At 40.9% G+C, this 13729-nt stretch overlaps 1 protein-coding gene across 1 annotated transcript in view; it reads left to right on the top strand.

The window, feature by feature from the left end:
* The window catches only part of ankrd50 (ankyrin repeat domain 50), a 37656-nt gene extending 26854 nt beyond the window's left edge, over nucleotides 1–10802 (top strand). Inside the window, exons 4-5 of the mRNA XM_038698685.1 lie at nucleotides 5219–8763; nucleotides 9065–10802. Coding sequence (XP_038554613.1) covers nucleotides 5219–8760 — 3542 coding nt within the window. The 3' untranslated portion in view covers nucleotides 8761–8763; nucleotides 9065–10802. The remainder of the gene's footprint in view (nucleotides 1–5218; nucleotides 8764–9064) is intronic.
* Nucleotides 10803–13729: the final 2927 nt, after the last annotated feature.

Genomic DNA, 13729 nt, shown 5'->3' with positions numbered 1-13729 from the left:
GTGAATAAGCCACATCTATCCAAGATAAAATAAAAAGTATTATCTCCATTCATCTGTTAGAGTAGAAATTAGAGAGTGTATATAATCAAACGAGTTAACATAACAGTATTTTTCAAAGATTAAATAGCAGCATTCTTTTCAAGGGACTGTTGTTTGCAGACTGTTGGAGCTGACTCTGATCCACATACTTGTGTTTAGGAGGTTGGCGCGCTCGTGTTTTTTGGAGCCGGGAACGCTGCAGCTGTCGAACAGACGTTTGTCGAGCAGGAGTTTACTGGAGAGCCTGTGGAGAGGGCAGTGAGGCTTTGGTTTCTGTTTTCTTTATGGATCAGATGACCAAAGATGGTGTCTCGCAAAGAACGTGCAGAATCTGAGACGTTTCCATTCTAAAATCTCAGTTGATGAGTTTGAACTCTTATTTCTCATGCACACACGCAATCTCGTTTGTCATCTGAAAAATTAATCTAGAAGGCAAACAGTCCCTCTTTTGTATGTAGGGCTCTGTCTCCTGTGGCTGGTATCCAGTTCTGTAACGAGCAGCAGCTGGCCCAGAGGCCTGTACTTGGGAGTTGCATCCCTCACCCTGAATAATGTGTCATTTGTTGCTTGTTTAGCAGTCGCTTTTGTTCAGACTCTGAACCATCTTCTTTCACACACACAATACTCAGCTACAGTTTGTGTAGACCACTTATAATGGTGCAAAAACTAGGCTTTTGGGACTGTCGGGTTTTGGAAAGAAAGAAAGAAAATGGTTCTTGAAAGGCATTTGAACATTTGTGGCCAATGACAGTTGTTGCATTCTAGTATAGTACTTAATACTGTTACACCACAGCCATCAAATGCAGGTTGGATGACTTTCCCCTTGTGGTTGTTTTAGTGCTTTATCTGCAGGAGCAGGATGTAACAATGCCATGACTTCACAGTTTACATCTAAGCCTTATAAAGTGATGTCTGCTGATGACTAAAATGGAAATTTTAGGTCATCCACCATTTGCAGTAACTGAGATTTTTGCTTGTTTTATTATTTTGTTTCTTGCACATATAAATAAATTCATTGTTTTTAAAGCATTTTTTTATCCAGACAAGTGCTTTATTTCATGGTGGTTACAGTCAAATTTCTGTCTCCTCCTTCCTCCTCCAGCTTTCCTAGTCACTGTATCTTCATAATTGGTGTGTCAGCGACTGGAATGTAGGGGAAACTGTTTATCATAAACTACAGCGCAGAAACATTTTTCTTTTGTTCCCCTGAGAAAATATTCATGATAGAGTAACATATCCAGAATTGGGCTGTAATGCACTCTGTGTTTTTCTTTGTTCCTCTGTGAATAGAACAAATCAACATCAAGACAAAATATTAAATGTCACACTTTGCTGAAGTCACTGGCTGGGTGATTGTTTTTTTTTTGTTGTTCTTGTTTTCCCCTGTAATGGCCTCTTCCCCCTTCTTAGCTAGTGGGCTTCCTGTCCCATCTGGAGTGAACCCAGAATGTCCAAAGAAGGATTGGGTCCAGAAGGAGTAGGAGGACCAGCTGTGATGTCAGAGCATCAGAGAGTCTCACACATAGGCAGAGGATCGCACTAGGCATCAGATGTCTGTATTGTAAATGCAAATTTTATATTATGTGCCTGTCGAGTTCAAAAATGCTAACAGGTTATGGAAACATTTTCACCTGCTAGTTTGGCCTGTAAGCTAAACAACAGAACTTAAAGAACCTGGACATATAGCAAAAAGCTTTAGAAAACAACATTTAGATTTCCTCTTATGTACATGTCAGTGTCTCAGTATTCAGATAAACTAGGTACATTCATTGCATGCATCCCAGATTAATGGTATCAACATAGTAACATTTCAGACCTATTAAGAGTACCTCTGCTGCTTCAACAGAATTTGTCTGGTATTTCCTTTGTCTTGTAATTAAAAAGATCAGCTGTCAATTCACATGCAGTGTATGTACGTGCGAGCTGCTAAGGAAGTAATTGCCACACTAGCATCAGTGAGAGATGATTGCATGACAGGCTGACATTTCTTACAATTTCTGACAATTCTTAAAGTTTTAGCCAGAGGACTAGAGAGTACACTGAGAAAAGGACTGCACACTGGGAACACCTTTTTGAGTTTGTATCTTTTGACAAAAACTTGAAAAAATCCATTGCCGGCTCATGACACGTTATAATTATTCCCATGGTTTTGAATGTACACCATCTTAATTATTTAATTAATGGTTTTTAGTACTCAACTGTAGAAGTGCTTGTGTGTTCTTACTTAGCATGCTTAGTGGCTGCAGGTAACTTGGGGATTCTACAGGGAACGGTTGTGCTGTGTTCTCGCTGCGCCACTGTTTTGTTCCGTCTTCTGAACAGCATCAAATCCTACTGGAAGCGTTTCGCCTGCCCGACGTTGACTTGTTGTTAATTTGTGCTTCTAACAGGCACAGCTCTCTGTGAAGCTTCATACCCCACAGGGAGCATTTCAGAAGCATAGCATTTTTCCTGCCTGATTTTGCCGACTTATTCAGATTTTGCTTATTTAGATAATTGTGCTTATTATTGACATACGATCAGGAGTCTGCACACGGTGTTTTATTTTGTAAATTGACCTGATTCTCTGTGCCGTTTCTATGTCTGACTTCCTGCCTGGTTCATCTGCTCTGCACTGCTTGACATGGCTTCCAACTCGCCACGTATTGTCCGTGGAGCAGAGTGTATAGATACTTCTGTGACGCATCTGGGATGCTTCTGAAACGTGTTGTCTAGAATGGCCGAGATCAGCTCCAGCAGCCGCTGGAACGCCGTGCTCTGTGGAATCCAGCCTTTAGTGTCTGTCTCTTGTAATATCAGTGACTTCTTCAGGACTGGAGTGGGAGCTGGTACAGGGGGTCATGCAGCCAAAGTTAAAAGGTTGGAAGATGCATACAGTCACTGAAAACAATGATAGACTGATAGTAGGTTAGGGTTATTGAATTTTGGTAATGATTGGCCAAATGTATTATATAATACTTGAGAGAGATGCTTTAAAGCTTAATTAATTGAAACTGTTTGCACAGCTGCCCCTTGTCATAAATTAAACATATATTGACGTGAATATTCAGAAGAGGCTAAATGTTTTTTTTTTTATTTAGAGAATTTGCTTTTACATTTGCCTTGGGTTTTATTCCAGTTTAGACTGTAGAGCTAAACCTGTCTGTCCATATAATCCATCAAAGTAAAGTCACAAACCCAAAAAACATACCCCTTACTTGTCTGGGGACAGCAACTCTGTTATAAAACATGTTATTTGTGCCTATAATAAACTGACCTAAGAGTGTGATTTATTAGAATCAAAACCAATGCTTCTCTAATTCTTATTTTTTGGCATGTATAAAAGGATGTAATTATGTATCTGAGGTATGAATGCCTTCATTTAATGTTTTATCACACAATGAAAGCCTCAAGGACAAAATAAAAAAAGATTATTATAAGGCACAGTTAGTGGAGGTGTGCTTATCTTAAACCAACTCAGAAGCAGATGATAAAGAAAACCCATCACTTCTTCTGTTTACCAGGGTATGTTGTCCAAACTGTCAGTACCTGCTTGGGAACCCTTGTTAAACTAATCAGGTTTGTTATCTGGCTTCCAGGTGGGGTTAGCACTGGGTCTGTGTGGAATAAGATTTCATAGGCTTTTCTACCCACAGAATAGCATTCAGACGAACTGCCTCAGGCTTCGTGATAGAGTTTTATTCACATTATGTACAGGGAAAAGTTGTTATATAATCAAAGCAATCAAAGTACTGGTGCTGATTTTAGTAGATTCTTTTCAACAAAACCTTTTTAGAGTAGTTTGCTGTCAGTACATACATTGTTCAGTCTATAATGAAATGCCTAAAATGAAAAACTTAATTATTTTACTTTTAAAAGGTCATTGTTTGAATCCATGTTCAGCCTGGCATATAAGTGTAACTATTTAAGGAGAAAAATGCAACTGCCTTCACTATAGTAGGAGGCTTGTTAGTCATTGTATAGTACAATATGTCAATAACACTGAGAGAGCCGCTGGTGATATTCTTTTCCTGTCCCTGTAACCCTGAGAACCATGGGAACTGTAAATGTAAGTATGCAAAAATGGTTTTCTGACTAGGAATACACAGACCATGAACACATTGTTTTAACATGGAGGAAAGTTCACTTTATGCCCATTAGCTGAGGCTATTATGGAGCCATTTTCCACGTCTCTGAGATGAATTACCATTAAAGCTCATTCATTAAGACCCACTGTGATAATTTCTTTTTTTCAGAAGGATTTCTGAGGAGTGTGGAGGTCTGAGGTCTGTGCTGGGAGCATGTAGCATGATAATAAGTGAGGCACTGGAGAGATGTTTTATAGACCACTGATGTGCTGCAGGCTCGGAAATTATGTCTCCCTTGCTGTCCTCCATTTTGATCCATGTACATCTTCAGCCCCTACCACAGATTTGCTCCTGCTGATTAAGCACTCATAACATCTAGAGTCAATGGATGGATTAACCTAACCAACTTAACTTTAGTATTGAAATTCATTATTTTTTTTTTTTTGCAGGGAATCTTCTTGTTTTTTTTAGACAAGCTTTCTGCTAAGACTGGTGCTTTCCCGTTTTAGGTTTTTCTGTCGATTAGTATTTGTACATTTGGGTGTTACGGTACATGGATAAGCAACAGCACAAGTATATTTTAATATAATTTATTTATTATTTCAGTCATGTTTGTACTTAAATTATTGTTGTTTTTATCCCAACACACAACACCCCCCCTAAATTATTACAGCTGAAATTGCTTCTGCATGAGTCACAATATAGTGCACTAATTTCCGTTCTTTTTGCTCTAAACTGATCAAACTCCTGCTGATCATGTCTGCTTCTAGCAGCCTGAAGGGTTATGTTCTCCTCTGAAAGGATTTTCTTTAACAACATGGCTTTAGGTTTAATTATATCATATGCCTTTAGAAAATTAATAGTTGGCTTAACCTAATTATCCAAAGGTACAGCATCAGTGAATAAATACAGGGTATGATCTCAAGGGCAGACTCAAGTAACACTGCTCATCGTCAACTATAAATTCTACAACCGCTGACATTCATTGTTATATTTATCCTTTACATCTTTTCATATTCTTCATATACTGTCTGACTAAGTTGTTTTATAATCCTCCCCCAAGTCATCCATATGTCATCAGACTCCTCTAATGTCAATTTCTTTTCTTACAGGATTCCGCAAAATCAGCCTTGATGATCTGCGTAAGGCCTACATTGTCAAGGATGTGCAACAGTACATCCTCCACAGGCTGGACCAGGAGGAGGCCCTGAGGCAGCACCTGACCAAGGAGACAGCTGAGATGCTCAACCAACTCCACATTAAAAGCAGTGGCTGCTTCCTCTACCTGGAGCGTGTGCTGGACGGTGTGGTAGAGAACTTCATTATGCTTCGCGAGATCCGTGACATCCCTGGAACTCTCAATGGCCTCTACCTGTGGCTCTGCCAGAGACTATTCGTCAGAAAACAGTTTGCCAAAGTCCAGCCCATCCTTAATGTAATTCTGGCCACATGCAGACCTCTCACTGTCAAGGAACTGTACCATGCAGTCTGGACCAAAAACATGACACTGACTATGGAAGAGTTTCAGAAAAAGATGGACATTCTCTCCAAGTTGTTGGTTGATGGCCTTGGGAGTACTAAAATCCTTTTTCACTACAGTTTTGCAGAGTGGCTACTGGATGTCAAGCATTGCACCCAGAAGTACTTGTGCAATGCAGCAGAGGGACATAGGATGTTGGCGATGAGTTATACTTGCCGGGCAAAGCAACTCAAACCACTTGAAGTGCAGGAATTTGCACTTCACCTTGTCAATTCCAATCTACAGATTGAGCCATTTAATCTGGCTCTTTGGATGGTTTGGAATGGAACTCCTGCTAAAGACTCTTTGACCACCTCCATACCAAGAGAACAGGAGGTCCTACAACTTCTGGTCAAAGCTGGAGCTCATGTAAACAATGAGGATGACCATGCGTCATGTATTGTACAACAGGCCCTGGAAAGAGAGGACTCAATACGGACATTACTTGACAACGGGGCATCTGTGAACCAGTGTGACTCCAGTGGGAGAACTCTGCTGGCCAACGCCGCATACAGTGGAAACCTTGATGTGGTCAACTTGCTTATATCTAGAGGGGCAAACATGGAGCTAGAAGACAACCATGGACAAACAGCACTTACTCTTGCTGCAAGGCAGGGCCATACCAAAGTGGTCAACTGCCTAATTGGTTGTGAGGCCAACATAAACCACACCGATCATGATGGATGGACAGCCCTGCGCTCAGCAGCTTGGGGTGGACATTCAGAGGTTGTATCTGCTCTGCTTTATGCCGGTGCCAAAGTGGACTGTGCAGATGCTGATGGTAGAACTGCTTTGAGAGCTGCTGCTTGGGGAGGCCATGAAGACATAGTGTTGAACCTTCTTCAGCACGGGGCTGAGGTCAACAAGGCAGACAATGAAGGAAGAACAGCTCTCATTGCTGCAGCATACATGGGACACAGAGAGATTGTTGAGCACCTCTTGGACCACGGGGCCGAAGTTAATCATGAAGATGTGGATGGGAGGACTGCCCTTTCAGTTGCTGCTCTCTGTGTTCCAGCAAGTAAAGGCCATGCTTCTGTTGTGAGCCTTCTGATCGACAGGGGAGCAGAGGTTGACCACTGTGATAAAGACTGCATGACTCCTCTACTTGTGGCTGGTTATGAAGGACATGTCGATGTAGTTGATCTGCTTTTGGAAGGCGGGGCTGATGTTGATCACACAGACAACAATGGTCGCACTCCTCTTCTTGCTGCTGCATCAATGGGCCATGCCTCAGTTGTCAACACTTTACTTTTCTGGGGGGCTGCTGTTGATAGCATCGACAGTGAAGGAAGGACTGTACTGAGCATTGCCTCTGCTCAAGGTAATGTAGAGGTGGTCAGAACTCTGCTGGACAGAGGTCTGGATGAGAATCACAGGGATGATGCAGGCTGGACCCCGCTACACATGGCTTCGTTTGAGGGCCACCGTCAAGTGTGTGATGCCCTTATTGAGCAAGGTGCTCGTTGTACAGAGGTTGATAATGACGGCAGAATACAGCTGATATTAGCTGCACAAGAGGGACATTATGATTGTGTGCAAATTCTTCTGGAAAACAAGTCATGCATTGACGAGAGGGGATATGATGGGAGGAATGCTCTCAGGGTGGCTGCACTAGAAGGTCACAGGGACATTGTTGAACTGCTGCTGAGCCATGGTGCTGATATAGATTACAAAGATGCAGATGGACGCCCAACACTCTACATATTGGCACTTGAAAATCAGCTGGCCATGGCAGAGTATTTCCTTGAAAATGGTGCAAATGTGGAAGCTTGTGACACTGAGGGCAGAACGGCCCTCCACGTGTCCTGCTGGCAAGGGCATGTTGAAATGGTGAGGCTGCTGATTAACTATCATGCTGATGTGAATGCCTGTGACAATGAGAAGCGATCTGCCCTCCAGTCTGCTGCATGGCAAGGACACACGAAAGTTGTGCAGTTTTTGATAGAGAACGGCACACATGTGGATCATACTTGTAACCAGGGAGCAACAGCACTAGGTATAGCTGCTCAAGAGGGTCACATTGATGTTGTACAAATACTTCTTGAAAATGGTGCTGACCCAAACCACGCTGATCAATTTGGACGCACAGCAATGAGAGTGGCAGCAAAAGGTGGCCACTCAATGATCATAAAACTTCTGGAAAAGTATGGGGCCACAACTCTAAATGGCTGCAATCCTTCTCCAGTACACACCATGGAGCAAAAAACACCCCTGGCTGTGACTGGTAAAATGCAGTCCCTCACAATTAAATCAAGTAGCTCTGGCAGCACTGGGGCAGGAGATATGCAGTCGTCTGGACGTGGTCTACCAAACGGACCCGTCCATGCTTTTAGTTCGCCATCAGAATCTCCCGATTCTACAGTAGACAGACAGAAATCCTCCCTTTCAAATAATTCCCTCAAGAGTTCAAAGAACTCCTCCTTGAGAACCACATCATCCACAGCCACAGCACAGACTGTGCCAATCGACAGTTTTCATGGACTGACATTCACAGAACAAATCCAACAGCACTCACTGCCTCGCAGCCGGAGCAGACAGTCTATTGTGTCCCCTTCTTCTACAACTAAGTCTATTGGTCAGCAGCCATCATCTCCATCCAATGACTTTGACTGGTCTCAGTTAAAATCTGGTCTCAAGTCAACAAAGGGAAGTAAGAACGGAAATGGGACATCAAATGGTAAAGGAGCACTGGGAGACAAGAAAAAAGTCAAGAACAGCGGATCAACCCAAAGTCAGGTCCTGGAGTACGAGATGACACAGTTTGATAAGAGGATTGCCCTCAACAAATCAGTGGCGAACATTGCAGTGAAGGATCCCCATTGCAAGATCATGATTGGCGGTTCAATTCGGCAGGAAAGGGGGCAAGGCCAAGATCAATTATTTATTCAGCAGCAGACCTGTTCGGAGAAGAAGAGAAATGGCATCATGACCAACCCCAACTATCATCTACAGGGTAATCAGGTTTTCCTGAGTAGGGTATCAGTTCCTCGGACTGTACAGAACAGAGGCCACCAGGATGTTCTAGAGAACTATCCCATAGGGGAAACTGAGCTAAGCCTTAAACAAGCCCTGAAACTGCAGATTGAAGGATCAGACCCTGGGTTTAACTACAAAAAGGAGACTCCATTATAGCTGGTAAGAGATACTTTAAGAGATACTTTTCAAAATAGTCCTCCTGTATGTGCTCTTGTTGAAATACATAAAGCATTTGTCTCAAAGTTTAAATTAAGGTCATGGGGAAAGCATGTAGGCAAGAATTTGGCTTTTCTGTTCATTTACAGTGGCTTATAACTGACTTTTAGTTGATACTGGATTGCACTCAACACAGCATCATTAGTTGGATTTAATCAGATGTGCATGAATGTCTCAGTCTGGGTAAGCAGACTGTTTTCTCCCAAACAAAACATTAACCTAAATCATTCCTATACTGTTTCAGATGTCTTGAGTGCCATTTGTCATGCAGATATTGGAGGGAATGTGCCAAAGCAACTGTTCATCTATATAAAAAAATACTTACAATGTCATCAGTGAGACCTCAAAATAATACCTAGGGACGATTGTTGATTGCTGCCTAAGGCTTATGTGAACTGATTCATCGATGTGCCTACATCTGTTACAGCCTTCTTCATGTATTCATGCAAATTATCATTTTAATTTAATGTAATGCTATTTAATAAACAGTGTATGCACTTTTAAAAGAGTACAATGACAGACATGAATTTGTTCCATTCATTTTGTATCCCATCCATGATTTTTCAAAGCAATTGTTTGAGAGAAACATACCAATGCTTTTTTATTATTTTATATTTTGTTTGTTCTGTCTACTTCTTCACACTGACAGCAATGTACCACTGAGTACATTGTCACAAACCAGATGACATAACAGTAACTGATGCCATGGTATGAATTTAAGCGCATTGATAGTCTGCCTTTCTAGAGACCCCAAATAATCTGTGTTAACCTTGATCAGTGTGCTAAACCTATGTTGTGTGTAATATGTTAATAGCTATGGCAATTTACTTCACAGGTATATACAAGCATATTTATTTTTTGGAAAAAAGCCACTTTTGCTGCATTTTGTGTTGCATTACGCTATACCATGGTGCTGTGTTCAGAAATTGCCTGCAGTTATTTTGGACTCCCAGATTTGTTGGATTTGTGTATTATTACAAATATCTAAGAAAGAGGGAGGTTCGTTGAAAATGTAAAAAAAAAAAAAAAAAGTTCATTTTGTCCCTATGGGATTTTTCAGTTGCTTGTGTGTTATTTTGTGTGTGCATAAAAATATTTAAATAACCCATTGTGTATTGTCAGCAAACATTTGGTGCTAAATGCAGCAATCTCAAGTGAAAGCAGTGATTTAAGAAATGCATTTGTCTGCAGAGTTACATGTATAACTTACTACAATGCAAGAAACAAAATCCAAGCTTTGTTTCATTTTTGTCATGTGGTTAATTTCCAGTAATTGCTGCTGGATTTTTCAGGGGCATGACACAAAATGGCTCAAAAGGGTTCAGCCATTAAGACAACTGACATAGCTGTGAATGATATTGTTTGAAATGCAGAGTTGTAAAGCCAAAGTTGAAAACACATAACTCTGTCCCACCTCCTTCCTGTGAGAAGCTGAATATCAGTTCAACAGGACTTAACCCGGCGGAAGATGGAGGGGAGGAGGTGCTTCACTGTGATGCTGAGGGAACTGAAACATCTGTTTCTCATGAACTGTATGGAGCTGCGTTAGCGTTTGCAGGCTGTGTCATATTTTTGCAGGCTTTTCATATTGTCAACAGTGAGCTATTTTTTGCCAAGAACTGGGATCGGGGGGAATAGAAACCTATCGCATGCACAAACACTTATAAGCCCTAGTGAAAGCTCTCAGCTTTTCAGTACTACAGTAGCTCAAACCTTTGCTATGAAGGGTCAATAGAAGGATTCAAGGCAGGATAGGGTCTAGAGTTGGAAAACATACTGTATAGTCTTATTAAACAGTTCTCTTGTTTGTCTTGACTGTGTTTTGTCTATCATCTTTGATTTGACTGTCAGTGATTGGATTGTAAATAGCTTACCATGTACATTCAATTTTCATTTAAAAACAATTCCTGTATTATATGAAGTGGAATTTTCTGATGTATATTAAAGTGCTTAATAAACATATTTGCTTTACTGCTGAAAAAGATATCCTTTGCAAATTTATTCACATGTAAATGGCGCTGAATATCAACAAATCACTCAGAACTGAGGAATGCAATAAATGAATGTTATGGAGGCAGAAGGACATTTAAATGAGTGTGTCTGGTATCTGAAGTTATACTGAAGTCAATGCTAAATTCATGGCAGACTGACTGATATGTCTGGAACAGAAAAGCTAGTGTTTGTGCTGATGCTCCATTGACTTTTTTTGGCATTGAAGTTTGAAGATAGATAATAAATTAGACTGCAAAAAGCAAGATAGGGTATTGAGAGGGAAATGGCACCAGAAACGAACAAATCTCCAGTGACTGATTCTTTTTATCTCACATATATCCATTGCTATTTCAGTTACCTCTTGATTTCTTTGAATCCAGAGGCCTTTTTTTATCCACTGAAGTGTTTTCCCCCTATACTGAGGCTGCAAACCCACAGGCTATGCTGTTAATACCTACCCCACTGTTGGTCATTTAATGCTGAAAGGCCAAACCAGGACACTGCAGGCATCACAACGCATGGATCAAGTTGAAGTGGAACAGACAAGTGTGCCAAATGCTGTCACTCCCCCCTCCCCGCCATCTCTCCAGTTCACTCAGTTCATCCCAGTCAAACAGGACCTGCAAGAGTGATCAAATACAGATATGGCAATGGTTTTAGGATTTGTTTAGTTTTCATTCACATTTAATGAAATCTTACAAAAGTACATAGGCTACTTTATACATTAGGTACTATAAGGCCCACTTTATACCTGGCATTAAAATGTGTTTTGAGTGATTGCAATTGGATAGTACTTGACCTCATGAAAGTACAAGTGTAAATGCACCCAAGATGCACTGAGTACAGATTCTGATCCGATCAGCCAAACCACCCCTGGAGGTGGTCAGGGACACATTGTGACCACATTGAACAGAAGCGTAAATGCAATTGCCTTGTCAATATGGTCGCAGTCTTCCGCAAATAAAACCAATCAAGTTTGACCACACATAATAATAATAATGATAATCTTTATTTGTAGAGCACTTTTCAAAAACAAGTTACAAAGTGCTTTAACAGGTGTAAAGACAATAATACCCAAAAGACAATAATACAAAACAATACAAGATAAAAGCAAGAAAACATTGAAAAGACTAAAATACACGTTTAAGATAAATATAAAATTAGTAAAATAGAATAAAATAAAAGGGATTAAATAAAGTCAAATAAGATCGGGAAAGGCTCTCCTATAAAAGTATGTTTGACTTAAAAGAGCTCACTGACTCAGCCGACCTGATTTCCTCGGGCAGGCTGTTCCAGAGCCTCGGGGCCCTGACAGCAAACGCTCTGTCCCCTTTAGTTTTCAGTCGAGACTCTGGAACAGACAACAGACCTCTGCCCGAGGATCTCAAGGTACGTATATGGGACTAAAAGGTCAGAAATATCACAAGGCAAGAGGCCATGAAGAGCTTTAAAAGTGATCAATAAAATTTTAAAGTCAATTCTAAAACATACTGGGAGCCAGTGTAATGAAGCTAAAATAGGGGTGATGTGGTCATATTTCTTTGTTCTGGTTAAAAGCCTGGCAGCTGAGTTCTGGACAGTCTGGAGTCGATCAGTAGATTTTTGGGTTAAACAAGTGAAAAGGCTGTTGCAATAATCCAGGCGTGATGAGATGAAGGCGTGTAAAATGGTCTCGGTGTCCTTAAAAGTTAACATAGATCGAATTTTTGCTATATTTCTAAGTTGATAAAAACATGATTGAACAAGCTTTGTGGTGTGCTGCTCGAAATTTAAATTACTATCAAACCAAACACAAAGGTTCTTTGCAACAGGCTTAATGTGATTTACTAGGGGCAGTATTTGTTTTGCCATCTGCTGGGACCCAATGACTAGGATTTCTGTTTTGTCTGAGTTCAGCTGAGAGGAAATTATTTGACATCCATTTTTTAACTTCACAAAGGCAGTTGTTAAGTGAACTCAGCATTCCAGGGTCTGTGGATCTGATGGGCAAATACATTTGTGTGTCATCAGCATAAATATGAAAAGAAATACCATGTTTATGGATAATATGTCCAAGGGGAAGCAGATACAAGGAAAACAAGATGGGACATAAGACCGACCCCTGAGGCACACCATATTTAACTGGAAAGAATGAGGAGACATAGTTGTTTACAGACACAGAGAACCTCCTATTTGACAGGTAGGATGAAAACCGTTCTAGGGCAGTACCAGAGATCCCCACCCAGTGCCTCAGTCTGTCTAACATGATGTTGTGATCAATGGTGTCAAAAGCAGCGCTAAGGTCCAGGAGTACCAGGACTGAGCACATGCCTTCATCAGCAGACATTAAAAGGCAGTCTGAGTGCTGTGGTACTTCCTGAAACCAGATTGAAACTATTTTCCAGTACAGTGAGCAGCTGTTTGGACACAATTCTTTCTAAAATTTTGTGGGAGGGAGGGATCTAAACCAGGTTTCTTTAAAAGTGGGTTCACGCAAGCCGTTTTAAAATAATCAGGGACACCACGACACAATGACAACCAGTAGATAGGGAGCTGTTAAAAACAGAGATCAAATGGGGCCCAACAGAATCCATTACTTTCAGTAAAAACTTTGTAGGTATTACATCAAGTGGGCTGGAGGACACTCTCATTTGTGATACTGTTTTTAAAAGCTCAGACAAGTCGATGGGGTCGAAACAAGTCGAAACTGGTGAGGGACCTCTGAGTGAGAGGCCGTGGGGGTAATAGAGGCTCTGATTGACACCACCTTATTGGTAAAATAAGATAAAAACAATTCAGTCATCATTACTTCCAGCTGAGGCACAAGGAGGGGTTGGGTTTAACAGTCTTAAACAGAAACCTGGGATTGTGTTTATGAGTAGTAAGTTCAGAAAAATAGTCTACAGGCAGTGTATCCTTAATGTGTTGTGCATAAATG

The sequence above is a fragment of the Micropterus salmoides genome, unplaced genomic scaffold (assembly GCF_014851395.1).
Source record: "Micropterus salmoides isolate LMB-PRFRI ecotype aquatic unplaced genomic scaffold, ASM1485139v1 Ms_hic_scaffold_5, whole genome shotgun sequence".
Taxonomy (NCBI): domain Eukaryota; kingdom Metazoa; phylum Chordata; class Actinopteri; order Centrarchiformes; family Centrarchidae; genus Micropterus; species Micropterus salmoides.
The sequence above is the reverse complement of the archived record's forward strand: the minus strand, read 5'-3'. Positions and strand labels throughout refer to the sequence as shown.